The 24,658-nt window shown below is 42.7% G+C and overlaps 1 protein-coding gene across 11 annotated transcripts in view; it reads right to left on the bottom strand.

Annotated features, from left to right (window-relative positions):
- The window catches only part of PCLO (piccolo presynaptic cytomatrix protein), a 442,770-nt gene that overhangs the window by 64,747 nt on the left and 353,365 nt on the right, over positions 1–24,658 (bottom strand). For 9 of the 11 annotated variants that reach the window (XM_075599559.1, XM_075599565.1, XM_075599568.1 and 6 more), the window contains 3 exons: positions 24,199–24,329; positions 22,099–22,125; positions 18,200–18,293 (listed from right to left, as the gene is read on the bottom strand). In XM_075599559.1, coding sequence (XP_075455674.1) covers positions 18,200–18,293; positions 22,099–22,125; positions 24,199–24,329 — 252 coding nt within the window. The remainder of the gene's footprint in view (positions 1–18,199; positions 18,294–22,098; positions 22,126–24,198; positions 24,330–24,658) is intronic. The other 2 variants (XM_075599561.1, XM_075599569.1) reach the window with 1 other exon arrangement.

Here is a 24,658-nt window from a genome sequence, read left to right as displayed (position 1 = left end):
GTATTACAGAAATTGCAGTCAGCATGGCAAGTTTGAAAAGCACTAAAACGCGATATCGCTGGTAAGTTAATAGCTCAGGACCAAAGGGGAAATGATTCAGTCAACAGGGAATCAGTCCTCAAAAAAACTATGTACATCTTTATTTATATAGAGCCATCCATGTACACAGCGCTTCACAGCAGTAATACATAACATAATATTATAACACATAATGGGAATAAGTGCTTCAGACATAAAAGTAACATTAGGGAAAGGAGTCCCTGCTCCGAAGAGCTTACAATCTAATTGGTAAGTGGGGAGAATTTACAGAGACAGGAGGAGGATATTCTGGTGTGTCTGCAAGGGGTCCCGGTCAGTGCACATGGCATGTATAGTATAAGCCAGCGGTGGTTTTTAGGTAAGGTCCTAAAGGTGGAGAGAGAGGGTGCCAGTTGGATATTTAGGGGAAGGGCAATCCATATGTGTGGGGGCAGTGAGTGATAAAGGTTTTAGGCAGGAGAGGGCTTTAGATACAAAAGGGGTAGAGAGAAGACATCCTTCAGCAGAACGCAAGAGCCGGGCAGGTGTATAGCGAGATATTTACTGTACACCTCATATAGAAACCTTGCCTCTTGCAGACACTCTTCCCAGAACGCCCTCCTACTGTCTCTGTACGTTCTTCCTGCCTAGTTTTTTTTAATTTATTTTCTTGCTATGCAAGATATCATTTGTTTGGCACAAAATCTAAAATTAGAAAGTAGGTAGAAAAAAATAATAATCTGTATACATTTACAATAAAAAATGTGTTATTTATTAATAATACAGGTGTATTAAAATATGTTTGTTTTTTTTAAGATGTGTTCCATTTTAATTACCTAGTCTGTCATTTTTGGTAATGAAAACTGGCCACATTTATAGCTACTGTAATTAAAAGCTTAAAATAGCATCTTTGTAACTGTTCTTAATTTGGAGGACAAATCAGAAGTGATGGTAACTGACAATAGTACTTCATTTATTCTACGTGTTCACCTACACTGGATCACAATGTCACATTTACTGGCCAGCTCGCAGGAAAATCGTCTGGTCTAGCAGTGATGATATGATAGGTTTATTTGGTACTCTCATATCTCACAAAACTTTAAATGTGTGTGTGTTTAACCAGTTTATTACATCTTTGTCTTCTGTAAGGAGTGGGGTATATGCTCAGACACTATTAAAACAAATATATATGCAGTACTTTTAATCACATGCATTATTAAAATATATAGCACTTATTTTGTGTTTGCAAAGGAAATCTGATGTCCTTTTTATGGTAAAAAGAAACAGTAACATTTTGATCAATTTGTAAAATATGTGATACAGATGTAGCAAAGCTTAATGTTTCCGGCACCTGGGTAAGCTGCAGTCACACGACGGCAGCTGCTCCGACGCTGGAGGATTAATATGGGAGGGTCCAATCCGGAAGCGTGGACACTCTGCAGCGCAACCGCAGCAGCAGACACCATCTCTGGAGCTGCTGCTCTCTGCTTTTGCAGCCGCGACTCCAGAGACAGCAAGTCTGGCTATAGCTGTACATTAGAGCAGGATGCCCAAACTGGGGGGCAGGAGATTTTTTATGGGGGGCGCGGCGGTAGCAGAGGCCCCATGCTCTACACCAAGGCATTTGAATTAAATGCCGGGAGATCGCGTGAGGCCTCTGTAACTTCACTTACCTTGTCTCCGGCGACGCGGCATCTTGATTGGACGCCAGAGACATGGTAAGGAGGGGGGCGGGGCACGAGTGCAGATAGGGGGGGGGCGCAGGTAGGGAAAGTTTGAGCACCACTGCATTATATATATATATATATATATAGCCTATAGGGAACCATGTTAAAAATGGTTTTTGAAGCAAAAAGTGGCACTGTGTGCTCATTTGCATGTCATTCCCCAGAATCCCTTGCTGCAGTGGAAGTGCTGTGTGCTGGGTGATAATGGTGAAAGGCGGGGTTGCAGACCTGCCTAAGACATGCAGATGAGCATACAGTTGCATTTACATATATATATATATATATATATACAGTGTTCGACAATCCTATACATTTACACGCCCGGGGCATGTGGATTTAACCTCCGGGCGAGTAAAATTGGCCCAAGCAGCACACGTGTTTGTTTTTTTAAATTTCCCTGCTCGCGCTGCCTGAAACAAACAAAAAAAACCTCCCCCTACCTGACTGCTGATTGGCGCGCGGCCAGGCTCTATATGAGCCCGCCCCCAACGAACGGCCATTTTTTCTGGCCGGAGATCTGTTGGAGAGTACGAGAGTAAGTACTCTCCAATCCTCCATCCTGCAGCCTCTGCTCCTTCCCTTCCTCCTGCAGTTCCCCCTTACTCCCCCCCCCCGATTCCTGCGCGTGGCTGGATATGGTAGCGTGGGTGTTCCCCCTTCTCTCCCCGGCCCCCGCTTACCCCGGCTTCCCGTGCGGGGAGGTGTCCCCCCCCCGGCTTCCCGCGCCACTTCGCGCTTCCCCCGATCCCCAGGTGATGGTAGTGGGGGTGTTCCCCGCTTACCCCAGCTTCCCGCGATACCCCTGGGGGGCGGGTGATGGTAGTGGGGGTGTTCCCCGCTTACCCCGGCTTCCCGTGATACCCTTGGGGGGCGAGTGATGGTAGTGGGGGTGTGCCCCGCTTACCCCGGCTTCCCGCTCCACTTCCCGCTTCCCCCGATCCCCGCGCGGGGGTGGAGATGGTAGCGGGGGTGTTCACCCCTTACCTACTTGCTCTCCGCTTCCCCACGGTCCCGTGGCTGTCCGCGCAGGGCGGGAGATTGTTGCGGGGGGGCAAGCGGGACAGTGGTGGTGGTGCTCGGTCGCGCGGCCTTTCCTCTTCTTCCCCCTGTCGTGTGTGTGCGCGTGTATGGGAGTGTGTGTGCATGCATGGGAGTGCATGGGAGTGTGTGTGTGTGTGTGTGTGTATGGGAGTGTGTGTGTGCATGCATGGGAGTGTGTGTGTGTGCGCATGGGAGAGTGTGTGTGTGTGTGCTTGCATGGAAGAGTGTGTGTGTGCATGCATGGGAGACAGAGTGTGTGTGTGTGCATGGGTGTGCGTGGGAGTGTGTGTGGGTAGGACACCAAAAGTGTCACATCACCCCACCCCCCAATCACCCCGCCACCCCACCAAATCACCCCACCACCCTACCCAATCACCCCGCCACCCCACCCAATCACCCCGTCACCCCACCCAGTCACCCCAGTCAGTCACCCTGTCACCCACCCCGTCACCTACCCCATCACCCCAGTCAGTCACCCCAGTTAGTCATCCCGTCACCCCAGTCAGTCACCCCGTCACCCCAGTCAGTCACCCCCACCCCAGTCAGTCACCCCCCCAGTCAGTCACCCCCCCCAGTCAGTCACCCCCCCCAGTCAGTCACCCCCCCCAAGTCAGTCACCCCCCCCAAGTCAGTCACCCCCCCCAAGTCAGTCACCCCCCCCAAGTCAGTCACCCCCCCAGTCAGTCACCCCCCCAGTCAGTCACCCCACCCCCCAAGTCAGTCACCCCCCCAAGTCAGTCACCCCCTTCCCAGTCAGTCAGTCACCCCAAGTCAGTCACCCCCCCCAGTCAGTCACCCCCCCAGTCAGTCACTCCCCCCCAAGTCAGTCACCCCCCCAAGTCAGTCACCCCCTTCCCAGTCAGTCAGTCACCCCCGCCGTCAGTCAGTCACCCAGTCACCCCCGCCCCAGTCAGTCACCCAGTCAGTCACCCAGCCAGTCAGTTACCCCTGCCCCAGTCAGTCACCCAGCCAGTCACCCCTGCCCCAGTCAGTCAGCCAGTCAGTCACCCCCGCCCCAATCAGTCACCCCCGCCCCAGTCAGTCATCCCCGCCCCAGTCAGTCACCCAGTCAGTCAGTCACCCACCCTCTCTCTGTGTATCACCCACCCTCTGTGTGTCACCCACCGTTTCTCCCCTCTGTCTCCCCCTTCTGTGTCTCTCCACTCTCTCCCCCCCACACTCTCTCTCTCCCCCCCACACTCTCTCTCCCCCCACACTCTCTCTCTCCCCCCCACACTCTCTCTCACTCCCCCCCACACTCTCTCTCTCTCCCCCCCACACTCTCTCTCTCTCTCCCCCACACTCTCTCTCTCTTCCCCACTCTCTCTCTCTCTCTCCCCCCCACACTCTCTCTCTCTCTCCCCCACACTCTCTCTCCCTCCCCCACTCTCTCTCTCTCCCCCACTCTCTCTCTCTCTCCCCCACACTCCCTCCCCCCACACTCTCTCTCTCTCCCCCACACTCTCTCTCCCTCTGTCACCCACACTCTCTCACACTCTGGATCTGGATCTCTTATTTACCCTATATATCTTAACTGCCCTATACTACACCGAAATAACCTATACTGCTTTCTTCCAGATCTGACTCAAGCTTCACACGGAAGACATCGAAACCCCCCCTAACCCAGAAGACAAGTAGGGAACACATCCCCTCCAATGTATAACATTGCGGGAATGCGGGTACCTGGACATTGAGGGACTGCGGATCAGGTAAGATCCCAGGCGGGATTGCGGCTTTAGATATTGTGAAGCGGGGACGTCCAGACACTGGTTAAGGGGTTCAGGAAACTAGTCATTCACACCTGGCTTTTATTTCTAGATCCAACATTTACACACACACACACACACACGTAACAAGGACTAATTGTAGTATAATGTAATACAATAAATACATATATGTCAAAAACTAATGTTCTGACTAGGAATTTATTAAATGTATTTTATTTATATATTTTATTTTAAAGCGGGGTTGGGGGCAGGACTGGGGGCGGAGTTGGGGGCGGGACTAGGTGGCGAGTAGATTTTTTGGTTGGGCGATTAGATTTTTGGGTGATTTGTCGAACACTGTATGTATATATATATATATATATATTATATATATATATATATATATATATATATATATATATATAGTATAGTATATACCAGCAATATACCATTTAAATCATAAAGTAACAAAGTAATGAGTATATATACAAAAAATATATATGAAAATGTGTCTGAAAATTGTGTGTTAGAGTGCTAAACTCTAGTGCACTAGTGATAAATGATGATTTAAGGCCAGTAGAAAAGAAATACGAGTTCCACTGCACAGAATAGACAAAGTCATTGGCATAGATAGTAATATACCACAATACAAATGTAAAATAACAGGAGGCTTTAGGCAGCTTTCTACAGGATCAACCAATTCTCACAACGAAAATTTAAAAGATAAAAAACCTTTTGTTTTTGTTTTTTAAATATATACATACATACAGCAGAGATTAACAGTATGCAGGAGTAGTCCACAGATTATGCGGTTAATGTTTTTTCTTTTTTATTATAACCAGTGAACAGATTTAAGTACCAGTTTAAAGTTATTTTACGTCAAAACATTAAGTTGCTCTATTATGTTGGTGTACGCCGGAAAACCATAATTTAAAAGTAATTGTGAAGACTGATAGAATGGTTTGCATAGACAAAGGATTTCATAATGTGATTAAAAAAATTGGTTGAACAGCAGGATCCAAGGAAAAAAGCACCAATCAACTCACCAGGTATGAAAAAATAAAAAAAGTTTAATGATTCACATGATAAAAAAACAACAAACAAACTAAAATACAAGATCAAATTCCTCCTACGCGTTTCAGGCTCTCCAGCCCTTTCTCAAGGAGTGTTTTTTCCTTGGATCCTGCTGTTCAACCAATTTTTTTACTCACATCTTGATACCCTTCAATTGGAGTGACGCACTTCCGCAGCGCAGGTTGTTTGGCACATCGTGACGCATCACCAGAGAACGCCGGCAGGAGACGGGCATCTCCACGTGCAAGCTTAGAGATTTTCCCAGACGGTCTGAAGCCTTGGCTTTCATCACGGCTCCAGCACGCGGGATTCCTATGGCTATACTTTAAAGGACTCAGGTATCGATTTATTTATACATACCTCTGGACATCATGGGATGCAGAAGTCAGGACTGAGAACTATGTGTTAGACTGGGATATCAAGGGCACGGTCTAAGGCTTGCTTCATATTTCCCAGTAGTTCTCTCATATGGTCCATCTTTCCCTTCCAGCAAGTTTCCTTATATTCTACAAGTCAATGCGATGTTTATTGCCACTGATTACTTACCTGCTGTGTTACGGCTTTAGATCCTCATTGTATTTTTCTAACTATACTCCATTATTACGTTCTGGCTTTCTCTGTACATAGTTCAGAGTGCCCATATTGCTATTTTTGGAGCTGGGAGTAGTTACTCATATATGAAAGGATTTCATAAGCATGAAGAGTTGGCCAGGAAGCATATAACTCGCGAGGTTGCAAACAAACAGGAACTGAGCTTGATTTTGGCATCAAAGTCAGTACATCTATTTTCATTCCCCTTTGATTGCTTGCAATGTCGCTGTGGCAGATGCATCCATTTTGATGTATAATTTCATTTCAAAGTATAATCGCTGGGGCTGATAAAAGCACTCATAGGAAAAAACTTGACTAATGACCCTATGATGTTATATAAGAGCAAATATGGTAGGATGTTGAAAAAATGTCATACAGTGATTCATAAAAGCTGTAAAAAGGAACGTTCAGAAAAGGAAAACACTGAACACTGCAAATATTTGATAACATGAGTCTATTGTCTGCTTTATTGCCCAAGTAATTTGCACTGTCAATTACTGAATGCATGGTGTATACTGTATTTTGTGCTATGGATACAGAGTGCATTTTATTATATTTTTCATACTCAAGAGCAGGGGTGGCCAACTCCAGTCCTCAGGGACCACCAATGGGTCAGGTTTTCAGGATATCCCTGCTTCAGCACAGGTGACTCAATCAGGGTTCAATCAATGGCTGAGACACCTGTGCTGAAGCAGAGATATCCTGAAAACCTGACCTGTTGGAATCCATTGAGGACTGGCGTGAGCCACCCCTGCTCTAGAGTCTACTTGTAGGCCCCAGATATTTGTCATGCTCAGTGGTTTTCAACCTTTTTTTGCTTAAGGAACCCTATAATTATATTGTGAAATTCTGCAGAACCCCAACCCTCTCTAATAGCATGCCTGAGATCACATGCATTGTAAGGAACTCCCAACCCTCTCTAATAGCGCGTCTGAGATCAGATGCATTGTAAGGAACCCCAACCCTCTCTAATAGCGCGTCTGAGATCAGATGCATTGTAAGGAACCCCAACCCTCTCTAATAGCGCGTCTGAGATCAGATACATTGTAAGGAACTCCCAACCCTCTCTAATAGCGCGTCTGAGATCAGATGCATTGTAAGGAACCCCAACCCTCTCTAATAGCGCGTCTGAGATCAGATGCATTGTAAGGAACTCCCAACCCTCTCTAATAGCGCGTCTGAGATCAGATGCATAGTAAGGAACCCCAACCCTCTCTAATAGCGCGTCTGAGATCAGATGCATTGTAAGGAACCCCAACCCTCTCTAATAGCGCGTCTGAGATCAGATGCATTGTAAGGTACCCCAACCCTCTCTAACAGGGCACCTGAGATCAGATGCATTGTAAGGAACCCCAACCATCTCTAATAGCGTCTGAGCTCAGATGCATTGTAAGGAAACCCAACTCTCTCTAATAACGTGTCTGAGATCAGATGCATTGTAAGGAACCCCAACCCTCTCTAACAGCGCGCCTGAGATCAGATGCATTGTAAGGAACCCCAACCCTCTGTAATAACGTGTCTGAGATCAGATGCATTTTAAGGAACCCCGACCCTCTCTAATAGCGTGTCTGAGATCAGATGCATTGAAAATTGTTCTCTATTTGGTACAATTTTCAAATTACCTGAAATTTTCAGGGAACCCTTTAGGGATGTCCGGGGGAACCCATCGGTTCCTAGGAACCCGAGTTGAAAAACACTGTGCTAGATGTTATGGACCTGATAACACTTTGCTGTACATAAATGTCTGTGAGGAACAATGTTAGAGATACGGAATGAGACAACTTTAATGTAGTTTGTATTTTCACAGTCTGGTTAGTTATAATCTTGATATCTGTTGTTGAAATATGCATGGCGTTTAAGGCTGTTCCAGTGCATTAGTTTTAAAATATCTTCCTTTTGTCCTAATTAATCTGTCATTGAGAAATTCTGCATTTGTTTTTTTTCTTTTCTTCTTGTAGACGTTGATATATTTTAAGCTGCACTACAGGGGCAGTTCAGCTCAGTCGTCCTTAAAGTTACGTTCTTACTTATTTTTATCTTGTGCAAAAATGTATATGAATTCCTTCTTTATGGAAACTGTACTTGTGTATATCTGTTTCATTAATGATGGCAGGCACCATCATTACTTTGTAACCAAAGGAATAATGTGTATCTTAAGTGATACAGCACCATCCTGGTACATTTATTTATAAAATGTTTTACCAGGAAGTAATACATTGAGAGTTACCTCTCGTTTTCAAGTAAGTCCTGGGCACAGAGTTATGATGACAAATAATACAGGCATACCCCACATTAACGTACGCAATGGGACCGGAGCATGTATGTAAAGCGAAAATTTACTTAAAGTGAAGCACTACCTTTTTCCCACTTATCGATGCATGTACTGTACTGCAATCGTCATATACGTGCATAACTGATGTAAATAAGGCATTTGTAACAGGCTCTATAGTCTCCCCGCTTGCGCACAGCTTCGGTACAGGTAGGGAGCCGGTATTGCTGTTCAGGATGTGCTTACTGGCGCATGCGTGAGCTGCCATTTGCCTATTGAGCGAGATGTACATACTCGCGAGTGTACTTAAAGTGAGTGTACTTAAACCGGGGTATGCCTGTACATGGTTACAAATACATAGTTACATAAGTGAACAGGGTATATATTATATACAAGACATTGAATACACATGTAGCCAGGTTTCCCGGACTCACCCTTATCTCCGCTGCAATGGGAGAATAAGAGAAGGTTGCAGAGGGTGCAGGGAGCGCTCCGGTGCACCGGAGGCTCCGCGGTGGCCCGAGTGTTCAGGGCGCCGCCATTTTGGTACTTGCGCTGCGCCGTGAGTTCCGTAGGCGACGGCAATGGAAGAAAGGTCGTGCATGCGCAGCAAGTGGTGGCAGTAGCGCGCGAAGCACGGACCAATCAGAGGAGGGTTAGAGCAGGGGACTACGAGTCCCATGAGCCTCAGCCAGACCAGGTGATGCCAGGGAGCCAATAGGGCGACAGGATCGTGACAGGAAGATATAGGAGGTTGCGCAGGTGGGCACGTTAGGCAGAGAAGACCGGGAAGGGGAAGAGGTAGGAGCTCTGCGTGTAGAGAGGCAAGTAGCCTCTACACTAGGCCCGAATACCCCCAGGCCCAGGTACGCCCCGAGTCACAGTCAGTTAGAGTTAATGCAGGGACAGGCCCTAGAATAGGAACCTGTCACATTAGTGAGAGAAGTGTCAAGACCTAAAGACTGTCGCGTCACCATCCCAGAGGTTTGGGACCAGACCTCTTCAAGCACCATCATCAGGCAACCGGGTGGTATCGCCCCGGAAGGTACCACAGGCAAATCTGCGTCGTCGGATCCTTTGCGAAGTCTGTTTGCAGGCCCGAGCGCAGGAGCGCTCAGCAGGTAACATCCATTAAGTGCACCAACTATAATATCATTCAACAAGTGGCTGCACAGTCACACACACACTCACTTACTTTGGGGGGTTGTGGTGTGGGGTATTGGACACGGTGTGGGAACACGGTGAAGGGTCACGTCCTGTGAGATGCGTTAGTTATTGTATCTCCTGGCAGAATAACATTGAGTGGAATGACATGCATGGTTGTGGTTACCGCAGTAAAGCTACTGTTTCTTTTATATGTTGTGTGAGTAATATTGTATTATTGTCCTGTGAGGAACAACTCCCGCTCTGCTGGGAGCCGTCACAGGTGAAGGCGCTGCACTTGGTAAGAGATTATCCATATATATATATTGCCCCAGGCTCTCCGTGGCAGAGGCTCAGGTCCTGTGAGCCAACAGGTTAGACAGCATTGGTATTAACTGTGTCAGAAGGAAACAGGGCTACACACAGTTAAAGATAATATATGATTATAGGCGTATGTAACAGTTACAGACCAGATTAAAATGTGAGACAGCTTTAGTTTTACACGAGAAATAGGAGTAACAAATCCCCCAAGCGATGCTTCCCTAAGGCAAATTCCAAAATGCGTTGCTGAACTATTGAATACCAGACGGTAAATAAACAGAGACTGTGTGACTTGTATACTTGCTAAATATATACTGAGTTCAAATTCTATGAATATTGTTAGGTTCTCAGATAAGCCCTCAGGTTAGCTGGCCTGTTCCTCGAGGCACCAATCTTGCTAACCTGCGCTGTATAGGCTTGAATATAAAAGCAGTGATGCCAGTAAGTGAATATACTGTATATAGATTTGTGAAAACACAAGAGGAGAAAAGAGGGTTAAAAAGGAGCACTCAAAAAATATGTAGTGAAAATAGAAAAATGGATTTTATTAGTAATGCCAAAATAAAATAGCTAAAACATACCTAAACACATACCACATAATAAATGACTGCTGTAAATGATGGAACTTATAATATCTAAACAAAAAAACCCAAATTGGAAAAACCAAATAATAAGGGTCCCAATGAGACAAAACAAAACTAGGGGAAAAGAAATTCCCCTAGAATTGTAGTAACGATCGGCAAATCATAGGATGAATAGGGACTCAAAAAAATAATTGGAAAGACCAAATAACACAGTACTAAATGAAGAATAAGATAATAAATCAAAAAAATATAACAGAGTAGTAACCAGCAGCAAGCGCAGAGCGCCCCAGCATCAAGCGTAAATGTATTTACGCTCCCGGAAGCCTCACGGCGAAACGGCCATCGGAGTTGTCATACCTCCACATCCCCCTGACCCGTGTATGCTCTGTACAGTGTGATGCCTGCGTTTATTCCACCTACACATCCGGATTGATGCTGGGGCGCTCTGCGCTTGCTGCTGGTTACTACTCTGTTTTGGGACTGGAATGTTGGGGGTCTGTATTTACTGCACATTGTGCTCCACTTTGGACTTCCTCCCTACCTCACCTATTACATGCCCGCGGTGTGTTATTAGCATCAGGACTCTTCGGTACATTTTAGCAGCCTCAGGGTTGTCTTTATTATACCTTTGTTGGTTTTGGTTATACTATTTACTATTATTTTCCAAGCTACCAAGGTTACTGCTGTTTTTCTTTCAATTTTTCCCCATGTTAGTACCTTTTTTTGCTTTCTATCTCATGTGTTATATTTTGCAGCATTTAGTTATTCTCTAGTTGCTTTGCATGTAGGTTTTTGGCAAATAGTGTTATATTTTTTTGATTTATTATCTTATTCTTCATTTAGTACTGTGTTATTTGGTCTTTCCAATTATTTTTTGAGTCCCTATTCATCCTATGATCGGCCAATCGTTACTACAATTCTAGGGGAATTTATTTTCCCCTAGTTTTGTTTTGTCTCATTGGGACCCTTATTATTTGGTTTTTCCAATTTGGGTTTTTTTTGTTTAGATATTATAAGTTCCATCATTTACAGCAGTCATTTATTATGTGGTATGTATTTAGGTATGTGTTAGCTATTTTATCTTGGCATTACTAATAAAATCCATTTTTCTATTTTCACTACATATTTTTTGAGTGCTCCTTTTTGACCCTCTTTTCTCCTCTTGTGTTTTTATTGTCTTTGGGTCTGTAGCACCGCCAGAGGGTATTATCTACCCTGACGTCTGGTTTTGTGTATTATTTGACTATTTTGAGCTGATTTAACTGCGGCATCAATTTTGTGTGTTGTATATATAGATTTGTACTCACTAATTGTAGGCGTCTTCTTGAACGTATGTAACAGTTACAGACCAGATTAAAATGTGAGACAGGTTTAGTTTTACAGCACTAATACACGTGGCATAATATTATAAGACATAACGTAAATAAGCGCTTCAGACAAAAAACAATAGGAAAAGTAAGTTCATTCGTTTGATGAATAAATAGTGTCAATTAGTAATAAGATCCTTTGCAAAACATCATAAAAATCCTCCAAACCATTTGTTGTATAACATAGATATGTTAAACGATTAAAATATTATATTACAATACTTTGAGTACTTGTCCCATTTTCTTTAAGGTGTCAATCAGGTGTCATTTAAATCTAATTAACTTGCCACTGTACTGTCACCTTCATCCTTGTTTGGACTGCCCCTCTAAAAACATCTACTAAGGCAACTTGTCTGATGACTGCTTTACAATCCAATTACAGATTTAGCGCCTGTTATTGTTCCCGCTAACTGCCAGAGCTGTATACTTGTGGAAATGTTATAAATAAAAAATGCAAAACCCCATTACAAAAAAAAAGCAAAAAAACATATACAGTATACTGTATATATATATATATATATATATATATATATATATATATATATATATATATAAATATAAATATATATGAAGCAGAAAGAAGACAGCGCGGCTCCCATAGTGTATTACTGTGTATAAATAATTTATTAATTAATGCTGCTAGATTACGGACACTCACAATGTATAAAAAGGTAATAAGCAGTAAATAGAAATAACTTGGCTCACCACCCTTTCCTCCATTCGGTGCGCCGATCCACGTGTAGCTGCTCTGGTAACCTCCGCCGCGGATGCCAGGAACGTGCACGCGCACTAGGTAACTTCCTGGTTGTCAAGTCTCGCGATAGCTGCTCACCGGGTGACGTCACAGGATCCGGACGCAATTCAGTATGCACGATAACAGTGCTCAGATAGAGGAGTAGAGGGATGAGAAATCGCCAAGAGATAGAAGATATACTTCCAAATAGATAGAGTCCATAAATAGGTCTTGAACGGAATAGCGCACCGAACGGAGGAACGGGTGATGAGCCAAGTTATTTCTATTTACTGCTTATTACCTTTTTATACATTGTGAGTGTCCGTAATCTAGCAGCATTAATTAATAAATTATTTTTACACAGTAATACACTATGGGAGCCGCGCTGTCTTCTTTCTGTTTCATAGATTGAAGAGGAAAGTGGTTGGTCCTGAAAACTGGCAGCGATATCCCACAGCTGAAGCAGACACTCTCCATTCATTTGGGCCTCCCCCTTTTTTTTTCTCCCCCTTCCTTTTTTCCCTGTTTCATATCCCCTTTTTTTCTTGTGTTGTGTCCTTTGTAGTTTTTGTTTGTCCGTGTATGTGGTATGTTGGTATTATATTCTGTTTTCACTGTTATTTAGTTTTTTAATATCCTTCACAATTCCACCTTCTTTTATCAAGGTATCCAAGTTAGCGCAGCAGTAACTTCCCATATATATATATATATATATATATATATATATATATCTAGCCCCGGTCTCATTTCGCCCCCAGAGACCCCCCTCCGTGAGTGCCGAGCGGTCGCGGGTGCCGCCGGAGGCAGCGACGGACCCGCTGGCACAACGCGAAGGTGGGGGCCGGAGCAGGGAGCGCTCCGATTCCCGACGGCGCACCCGGCTAGCGGGGGCCACCATTACAGATGCTCGCGCAAGCGCCGTGATCGCGCATGCGCGGGAGCAGCTAGGGAGTTGCGGCGGCCATTAGAGACTCGCGCATGCGCAGGAGAAGCGCGCACGCGGCCCCAATGGTACAGCAGCCTCCACGGGACTACAACTCCCATGAGGCTTAGGGCCAAGCTCCCCAGGTGTCCCTGAGTGGCCAATGAGGGCCCAGGATTCTCAGACAGGGGAATTTATACATTTCGCGGGCTTAGGGCAATGGCAGTTGGAGCTGGGAGCAGAAGGGGGAGGAAGGGTGTAGGGAGCAAGTGGCTCCTACACCAGGTAAGGTTATCCCCAGGCCCCAGGCAGGCCCCAATCCCCACTAGGGTAGTGGGTAGGTACTGAGGGACGGCCCCTAGGTTAGGGACCCTGCCCTTAGGTGTGAGAGTGTGTGCAGTCTTGTAAGTGTCACGGCTGTCAGTGCTGTGAGCGCTGACAAGAAGGACACAGGGCTGAGTGCAGTGTAGATGCAGGCAGAGTGTGAGTGCAGTGTAGCTGCAGGTAGTTAGTGCAGTGCGGTTGCTGCAGGTATAGTTAGTGCAGTGGGTTGCTGCAGGGATTAAGGTTAAGTTAGTGAGAGGGGATCTGGGAGGTGAAGGGAGAGGTAGTGTGGGTGCAGGGGGTCAGTGACTGGCCTGCATAGGACAGTTATACCCCGCAGGCCCTAGGAGTGTTCCCTGAAGTCACCGAAGGTTGCTGTGCTGCAGGGACGCCCTATAGTGGTAGCGAGCATCACTCGTTACTGTGTAGACAGCTAGGGACGAAGGTGCAGAGTTGCGGTTGTGGCGAGTCGTGTGGGACCAGACGGATGGACATTGAGACCCAGGAGGCAGGCCGCTGATTCGTCTGACCCTTTGCGAAGTTGTCACCGCCGTGACTGGAACGTATTATAACATCAAGTGCACCAACACCGGTCAACAGGCGCTGATCCCACCTTAGGCGTAACTCTTTAGGGACACTGAGCGAGTGGCTAAAGAACTGAGCCTATACCAATATTACTATACATGGACATGGTGTGTGGGGCACACGGTGAGGGGACGGAGACGTTACTCCTGATGAGTGGGCGAGCCACTAAGGTTATACCGTTAGAGTATAAGTGTACATGTTGTGTTATTGCTACTGTGCATTAGTATAGTAAAACCAGTTACAATCATAAGGTGTTGTATGTTTCTTGCCCAGGGGAATCTTACATCACGGGGATCCTGGGTAAGTGGAGGCGCTTGTATAAGTGTTACAACAGGCTCCCACCTAGCGGAGGCTCAGATCTCCTGGAGCCGCAGGTTGTATACAGTGACCAGTAGTCTCTTTGGGAGCGTCAGAAAAAGGGCTACATATATATATATAAATATATATATATATTTATTTATTTCATCTACTATATTCGTATTGGGTATAGAATACAAGTAGTATATTTCCCCAAATAAATGTGGTTTAAACCTAAAGGTGATTTCTGTGATTTTTAAATTCACAGAGTTTTCCCTTGTGAGAAAGTTTGTGCATACGTCAAGTTCCTAAAAATGTGCCAATTATTTCACTTAAATTTGACTCCAATGTATCTAGCTGCAGAGAGCATCAACAGAGCCCACACCATTTGGCTTGAGCAGTTCAGACGGGAGTGGCAATACAGATACACACACAGAAGATGGTGCAAATAAAAATGTCTAGTTGTGTAGGCAAAACAAGAGGGTTGGAGGGTAGGTTGGAATTAGTTGTTGTGGCAGGAAAGGACTAGTATAGAGTGGGACCTTAGAGAAAAGGCTAGGAAAACAGGCTGCTACTACTAAAAAATAAGCATTTTTTCTTGATTCCCAGCAGCTTTGTACAGTAGTCTTAATATAAATAAAACTGAAAGGGAGGTTTTATCAACAGCATCGTCCCCAATGCCAGCCTCGGGAGCTGTGTCAACATTACTAGCATCCCCCTCTCCTCTTAAATGCAGTGTTGTTGTGGAGGACAAACAGGTCACTAAGGTGCAACAGGTTGTCCAGGAAAAACTGTGTGCTGTTGGCACCAATTGTAGTGACTTAGAGAGATTAGCCATCCATAGCCTGGTAAGCCGACGTTTTGTCAGTGTGAGTGTGACAGGGAAGAGCCTCTCTCTGAATGTACTACTCCCACAGTAGAAACCTCAGTTAATCACAATCAGGCTGATGAAGAGTTTGTTGACCACAGAGACAGAGGGGAGGAGCAGAAGTCCGAGGAGTATATTTTTCTGAATCTGATTAGGCCTCTCCCTCTAGGTCAGCGAGGCCACCGGCAAAACTGCTTGGGAGGAAAGGGGTCAGATAAATATTCCTCAGTAAAACAAGAAGAGATAGATGCTGAACTGGCACCTGTTCTTATACTGCAAGAATATGAGAAGATGCAGGGAAGAGGGATGTCTAGAGAGGAATTGAGGCAGAGATGGAGGAAGTAGATGATAATTATTAAGATGATGGTTGATGATGATTATGAGCGTTGGTAGTGTGTATGATGCATACATTTCACAAGCAGGGGAGGAAAGCAAGTCTGGTGGTAGTGGAGAAGCTGATGATGTGTTCCTTGGTGTTACTACAACTGTTAGTGGTAAAGGTGGAAGCAGCAGCAATAAAAAAAGACGATGAACTTAATAATCGTTAATCACTCTGTGAGCAACAGGCAACCACGACTGCAAGCACTTGTGCTGCTTTTATTAGCAGCACACTGAAAAGCAGGTTTGAAATTCCTATATATTCTATATTTCAAAGTATAAAGAAAGAAGATACACAAGCCCACCACCAACACACTATTGCCAGCTTGAGAAAGAGCACACACTGTTAGGCAACAGCAGCCAATTCCACATAATTTGTAATACATATCATCAGGAGGCAATGGCCTCGTACTGGCACTGCAGGGAGAGGCAAGACAATCTTTTTAGCCGTAGTACAGAAGCAACACACAGTATTACACAACATAAAACTTGTAGTAGGCGGAGGAGGAATAGGAATATTGTTATGATGTTTATATGGAAGAGTTTTGTGTGACTACTGCCACAGCAGCAGGATCTGCTGAGAGTTACTGGTCTGGGTTGCTGTTACTCAGCCAGTGCTGAACCGTCACGTGTGTGGAGGATCCAGGAGATGTCTCACACAATTTGGCTAGTACAGCCAGATAAGAGGTCAAAAGGCAGAGCCTGTAATTATTGTATTATAATTCCCTGTACTGTATTGTCTTTGTAAAGTGCAGAGTACACGGTCAGCGCTATATAAAGAAATACATATACAGTATGTATAGAGGGATTTGAGTAGGTTCACTAACTTCAAAGGCGGTGACACTACTATTAATCAGACTGATTAACACTCATATAGTTAATGATCCCTAATGAGGGTACATTTGTTTTGCCAAAGCAGGTTTTGGAGTATCTGCACCGAGATTACAATGGACAATTAGACACACACACACACACACACACACACACACACACACACACACACACACACACACACAAAAGAGGATACATCTGTTCATGGTAATTGCATGTTTTGCATAATAACAGAAATATGAAGGCTTCAGATATCCTAAATCCAAGGACTATATCAAATATTGAACACCCAAAACAGTCTAAAGTGATTTGGGGGATCAACCCAAACTTCACCTTCCTTAGTAATCATAATGGACAATAAATATAAAAATATAGCAGAGTGGGACAGCCCTGAATATATGGCTCTGCCAAGAAGATAAGATAAACAGTGTATTGCTGATAATTTATGGGTTTATTTTAATTTCTGTAGTTAATCCCAATGGCAGAATAACTACTTGATTATTATTTCACTTGGAAACTAATTCAAATATATGAGACTGTTGTTATATCCTATTTCCTGTTTCAGGAAACTGTAAACATTTACTAACCAATTGGTTTGTTGGGAAAATGCCAAGCATTTGGCATTTGTCCCAACTTACCCGATAATTAGAACTAATTTCACAAACTGTATGTATTGCATTTGTTAAAGAAAATATGTAATTTGTATTCAGTGTAAGACACAAGGTTAAAGAAATGTTTTAGATTATTGCACATTGGAAAACAGTTTAAATAGAAACATGCAGAAAATTGTTCTGAAGGTGTTAAAAGTAACAGGAGAATAAAATGTCCGGGGAGAAATATATAAATGTGTATACAAGACTATAGACATTTATATGTATAAACTTCAAGGTAAAACTAAAACCTATGTGCATTAGGTTTTTCTTTGAAGTGCTTGGCCTTGTTTGGACAACACAAATTAGCAGGGTGTCCCTTCATTTCTTGATTTTGTTCTCTTGATTCTCCCATCTTGTATTGTTCTTTTGGTAGTATTTGCTTCAGGGTTGGTTTTATATAGTATACAAAGTCTAAGTTGGAACATTTGTAATATATTTGGATAAAATGCTATTGGGAAACAATAACAGCTCAACCCCGTTATAGTGTGATCCGCTACAGCGCGAATCTGCGCCGAAATTTGAATGCAATCACGGTTATAACGCGGTCTCATTCTGTGGCCCCCAAGGACCGCGTTATAACGGGGTTCTTGAATAAAGCAAGAAGAACATGTGTGTGTTGTGTGTACATACAATATACATACACATTTCACTATAAAATTCTGGTATCAAAATGTAGTTTGACAAATGCTCCCTTTCTACTTTTGAACATGTATAGAACGAGTATAGACGGTGTACCATGTAAAGCATTAAACTGTAAGAATACAAACCTGCTCCATGGAGATATTTTTGTAAATCACTGTCTGATTCCACTCTGGGTTCAAGCTTTTTTGCACGTACTTTGTCCTCCGCTTGTACTCGGCACTAAGAAAAGGATAAATGAAAATAGGTTTTGGATATGACACAGTAATGTACACTTGTGATAGCCTCTACAATACAAGATGGCGAATAGTGAAACAAATGTCTTCATTATGGCAATGGATACATGCAGATTTATAGCACAACCGTAAAAGGAATACGGTCTCTTTTTAAAAAGCCCTTTCTGATCATTAGAGATGGGCACATTTTTGTTTGCCTTAAATCGGGCAGTTCATTTGATCCGCAGATTTCCGCAGATCCGCAATTGCGCATTCATTTCTTTCTTTCAGAACCAATGAAAAATCCGTTCCTGGACACATTTTTGACAATCCAGACTAATTCAGAATCCGCCTGCAAATTGTTAAAAAGCGAGTGAGGCTTTTGATACGGTTCCACACAAGAGGTTAGTGTACAAAATAAAGGAAATTAGACATGGTAAAAATATTTGTACCTGGAATGAAAACTGGTTAAAGGATAGACAACAGAGAGTTGTCGTAAATTGAACTTTTTCAGGTTGGGCTAAAGTTGTGAGTGGAGTACCTCAAGAATCGGTACTGGGACCCCTGCTTTTTAACTTGTTTATTAATGACCTTGAGGTTGGCATAGAGAGCAAAGTCTCCATCTTTGCTGATGACTCTAAATTCTGTAAGGTAGTAGAATCAGAGCAGGGTGTCATTTCTCTCCATAAGGACTTAGATAAACTGGAAACTTGGGCAGGTAAATGGCAGATGAGGTTTAATACAGATATTTTCAATCCAGGTGCAAATATTTTTACCAAGTCCAACTTCATTTATTTTGTACACTAACCTCTTGTGTGGAACCGTATCAAACGCCTCTGCAGAGGGATTTAATGGGATTATAGGGATTTAATGCCTCCTGTACAATCTACATAAATGAGGTTGCACAGATCTGGTCTATTAAGAAGAAAATGTATAACAACCAGATAGTACCAAGAATATTCATCTACAAATAATAATAGCGCTTGCTTGTCAAACCGCAGTTATAATTTCTAGAGCAGCAACGGTGGCGTCAATTTTCTTCTAACCCAGTTCTTCTGCCCATGTTCTGTTCATCGTTTATTTAATGTCACCTGGCCTCAGTAACTCATAGCCCTCAGTACATATTATTACTTTGTGCTTGAAGTGCTTTCAAGGTTAAAAATACAATCAACACAATAGATATCCCTTGGAGGTACTGTATGCTGTTAGTAGACAGTGTGCACGGCAACCTATCAGTTGGTTTAGCTCACACTGGTAGAGCTGTGGTCTAGAAAAGCAGTGGTTGCAGGTTCAAGTCCTGTTGGATCTGACATGATTCCAGTCAAGGATGGTGCCTTAGGTTTATTATCAACTCTGTATAGTTGGTATGGAAATCTTTTTAGGAAGTGTGGGACGCGACTCATTTAAATATACTTTGCATAGCGTGTAGCATATTGCTCAGGGGTGCTCCATTTTCAGCACAGGCATGTCTCCCTAATTTCTTAGGAGGGACGCTTGAGGGATATATACTGTATACACCTGGTGACTGCTAATAAAATTCATATTCTCTCTCTCATGAATCTGCCTGGATCGTCAAGCATGAAATGTGCATGCGGATTTTGGTGTGCGGAACGGATTTCAGAAAAATAATCCACAAAATTTCGGGAACCAAATCTTGACAGTTTTGCCCATCTCTACTGATGTGATATTTTAGGTCAAATGTAAAGCTGCTGATATAAACGTTTTACTGTAAGTACTGTTTGTCAATAGGTAGCAGCTGCAATGAAACTTAGGCTGAGTCCCCGCTAGCGCTGAGTGCGCTCATGCTTGGAGAGTGCTCCAAGCATGAACGCCGGGTGTCCTGCTTGTACGCGCAGGGGAGGGGGGGAGATGGGGGCATTACGGGTAGTTGAGCGTGCGGGTAAGTATAGGTTTTTTGTTTACCTGAGTGTGGGAGAGCGTGTGTGTGCCCGCACACGAGCTCCGTGCTTACCGCGTGAGCGGGGACTTACATATATCTATATATGTAAGTAACCGCCACAAGCACCGCCCGCTCAGCGCTAGCGGGGACTCCACCTTACTAAAGTAACATGCAAAATTACATTTACAGATCAGTTAAGTCCATAAACTTTATATGTGATAGTCTCCTAATTGGTACTATCACCCTTTAATGAAAAACCTCATATCTATCTAATGTACACATCACAAATGTAGCCTTCAACTGAAGTTGCTTTAATGTATGCCAATACTGCTATTCAAAGAGACATATCAACATTTTCATGTTTTGTTGTTGTTTCATATGTTAAAATGAGGTTATAATTTTACTTATTGTATTTGGCATATGTTTAAGTTTTTTTTTAAACACATTTCATATGTACTGTAAATGTATTTAAATGTTTTCAAATAACAAAGATAGAAATCAAACTTATATAAGTAAATATCAAGAAATGTATTTGAACTGTCAACCATCAGAAGGTCAGAAGCCTGTAGACGTCTCATTATGGTTTATGGTGCATCCACACCTACCCGACAACTTTTTACTGAGTACAGTAAGTGGTAATGGATAAATAGATTAGAAATATTGTAATTACAGTACCTAAACTACTATAAAAGAGCCATAGAAGAAGGGACATGATTACTATTTACAAATCTATCGAAGAACCGTTCACGGGAACCTTTTATCTCTAGGACAGTATAAATTGCAGTCAGTTGCCATTACTGGAATCAAGAAGGATTGTTTCCCCTCCTGAGACATACAGTAGGCATCGATTCACTAAGCTCTGTTAAATCAGGGCAACTGACATGATGTTACCTAAAATGTAACACCTTATTTACTAAAATAATTACAGCCATATTAGAGCTTATTAGTATAGAGATAACAACATGTCATTTCATTATAATGCTGCATTATTTTCAAACAACTTCAATAACTTTAAGTCTTTGCGTTACTCTGAGACAGACACTAGAGAGAGTGGCCAATTTAGGACAGGGTACCTGTACCAAATATATCTCTACATCGGCAGTGCTCAATTCCAGCCCTAAGACGCCGCCAAAAGGTCAGGTTTTAAGGATATCCCAGCATCAGCAAAGGTGGCTCAATCTGAGCCACCTGTTCTGAAGCTAGGATATCCTTAAAACCTGACCTGTTGGCGGGGTCTTGAGGACTGGAGTTGAGCACCCCTATTCTAAATAGATATATACTCAGGTAAAATGCATATTTTAACAATTTGAATATATTTCACGTATTTCCCAGGTATCTCAGTTGTGTTCACAGTTCTCTCTCCACATTAAGCATAGGTTTATCTATTTGGAAGTAAATATCGCCCCCCCCCCCCACCCCCTAAATTGGTGTCTCTTTCAGTGCCTGGCTGGGAGATACTGAGAGACCAAAACGTCAATCCTCTTGATAGAAATCCACTATTTTATTTGCAAGAGCCCACTGGAGTGCCAGGTTTTATCTCTTTCCATGGCTGGGAGTTACTGTACGCACAGGGAATCCTAAACAAACATAATTTAGGCTGAAATTAGTTCATTTGCATGTCTTTTAGAATAACGGTCGTACAAATGACACCATGCTTTTTACAGTAGAAATTCCTGGTTAACGCCATGTTATTTGCTTTAGTAAATACTACGTTGTGATTAATGGGGGGTTAACTTCAGTTAACGTAGGCTAATGAAGATTAGTGAATCCATTGGCAAATGTTTCTGTTACTACACTAGCAGCATTCTGAGGATGAAAGGCTACAGTCAATGGATTGATGTAAAATATTTTCATTCATGCAGAAAAAGATCAAGTTTTATATAATGCAGTAAAAAAGAAAGACACACTCTACCTGGCATTCTGGACAACCATGACTTGGCTGCAAGGACCCAATGATGAAACACAGTGCATTACATATAGATGGGAAAGCAAGGGAAGCAACCAGAGATAAAACAGAAGAGACACATGAAAGACATAACATGTATAATAAACAAATACATTTCCCCTTCATTGTTGGAATGGCCTGTAGCACATTGCTCCGTAATTAATGTGTTAGAGGCCGGTCCGAAGCTGGTACAATTAAAATATCAACATTTGGGACAACAAAGACGGCAGCAACAAACACATAAGAAGAATAGCATTGATATACAATCAAAATTTAAGGCCCAAAAATACACTGCATGTGAAGGATTGATCATTGAAAATGCAACTGAGTCACTGATTAAACTATACACGTTGATAGCAGATAAAAATAGTTTGCAGTTATCCATTAACATTCAAGAAATTGCAAAATGTTTATGCAGCTGGCATGATTTTTGCAAAGCAAAAGTTTACACTGATTGATCAACATAGATGAAATTCAAGGTTTCTTGTTCTCAGATGTACTGCTCTTTCTGACTCACATTGCCAAAATGTTGATTATTACTTTTACTCATCTACTGTATTTGTCATCATCTTTCTGCTTAAGATTACTGACTCTGCCCCCACATTTAACCATCAAGTTTTACTGATATTTCGGCTCTTCAAATGTAAATTCTTTTTTAAAATGTTAATTTTGAGCAGCAATCTGTGCTGCTTATGTATGTACAGTATGTGTGTGTATACACACACACAGACGTGTGTGTGTACAGTATATGTGTGTGTATATATATACACACATCTATAAAGAGAGAAAAAGAGAGAGTGTGAGAGATAATAATTTACATATATTTGATAATTGATTAAAATATGTAATCTATTTTTTACAAGACCCATAAGTGCCATCACATTATTTTTACTATGAACTTGTTTATTACATGTGCACTCGGGTAAGTTTATTGATTGAAGTGGGAGTGCCGCTGCATCCCCTGATTTTTAAACCCTGAAGAAGGTCTCTTTAGGGACGGAAATGTCGGGATACCTGGGGTTTCATGGATTGAATAAACACATTTTTATTTTTATCTTAAACTTTGTTTTGCACTTACATACACATACAAAATAAGTTTTTTTTAGGGGAAAGCAAAAGCCCGTTGATATGTTCAAGTGTTTTCAACCGCCTCAAACTTTATACGCTGTTTAAAGCATGTCGCTTAATTATTATTGTTTTATATTACAGTATTTGACAAATAGGCCTGTCCATGCAGGACTGCCCCTACATCATGCTGGGACCCCTCTCTGACATACTGCCACTTTCTTAAAATGCCCAATCAGCAAGTGATCTTTGAAGTCATTGCTCCTGATTGGCTCAGAGCCCAGAAACTGGACAATAATTAGCAAGAAAATGGCAAATGCCCTATTGCTAAATAATCCAATTTCAGTGGAAAAGGTTGCTCTGCTTTTCGTACCTCTGCAGACAGTAGGAGAGCCCCTGGTTTTGGGCACCATTAAAGAATGGCTGATAAATAAACGGGAGGGAATTGCTGCTTTTACTGAAGATACTGCCTCTCCATTCTGGGCATGGACATGCAAATACGCACTAAATATGTCAGTTGTACAGTAGCTTGCTCCCTTCTCAGGTATGTTCTAAAAGATGGCTTCTTCCTTTAAGAAACTTTTGCTGCCAAACTGGTTTAAGAAAGTACAGCATCAGTAACCCATTTATATAAACCCATTTAATATACTGTTTTCAGTGGTAGATCTTTGCAAATTTTTAGACAACATAAACCTTAATGTGTCTATTGTAAAAAAATAAAATACTTTTAGAGATATTACACAGTGAAAATACAGTACTCACTGTGTCAAATAATGAATTTATATGAGGACTGGCAGTAAAATCTACAGTAGGAGTCTGAATACTCCTGAAACGTATAAATAGATCAGCATTTTGTGCTAGCCGGGAGTGCTTATATTAATTAAATCCCCATTATATCTCGCATTCTCAGTATTTAATAAAAATGTTATTGCTCAAAACTAAAAATTTTTAAAAAATACACGTTAAAACAGTCATACAAACCATAGTAAATGTTGTCCTTACCCTCTCCCTGGAAGCAGGTATACTTTCACAAATGGGTCTGAATAGCCATTGTTATCTCTGGGAACCAGGTTCCGTGCTTGAAGTATGTGAATGATGAGATTACCAAGGTGCTTGTCATAGTTGACTTGAAGCTACAAAAACATTGACAAGGACATGTTAGCCTTATATTTATTTGTTGAACTAGTCATGTTGTCTACCGTCCTGCGAATAAATGAATTTTTGCCAACTATGTTTTCTGAAATTGAAATGTCAAGACGCTCTTCAGAACAGTGTACACTGGCGACACACTTTATTCGAGCTCGGCTAGTCCCACGAATTCGGGTATACCCGGGTGTATTGAGGTTTGTGACTGTTTTCTGCCCAAGTGCATTGAGTTATTTTCCAGGCAGGGATTGAAGCATTTTATTCCCGCTGGCTGCAATACTGCACAGTATATATATATATACTGCATTACAATTCA

Source organism: Ascaphus truei, chromosome 5, assembly GCF_040206685.1.
Source record: "Ascaphus truei isolate aAscTru1 chromosome 5, aAscTru1.hap1, whole genome shotgun sequence".
In the NCBI taxonomy this organism is placed as follows: Eukaryota; Metazoa; Chordata; class Amphibia; order Anura; family Ascaphidae; genus Ascaphus; species Ascaphus truei.
The sequence above is the reverse complement of the archived record's forward strand: the minus strand, read 5'-3'. Positions and strand labels throughout refer to the sequence as shown.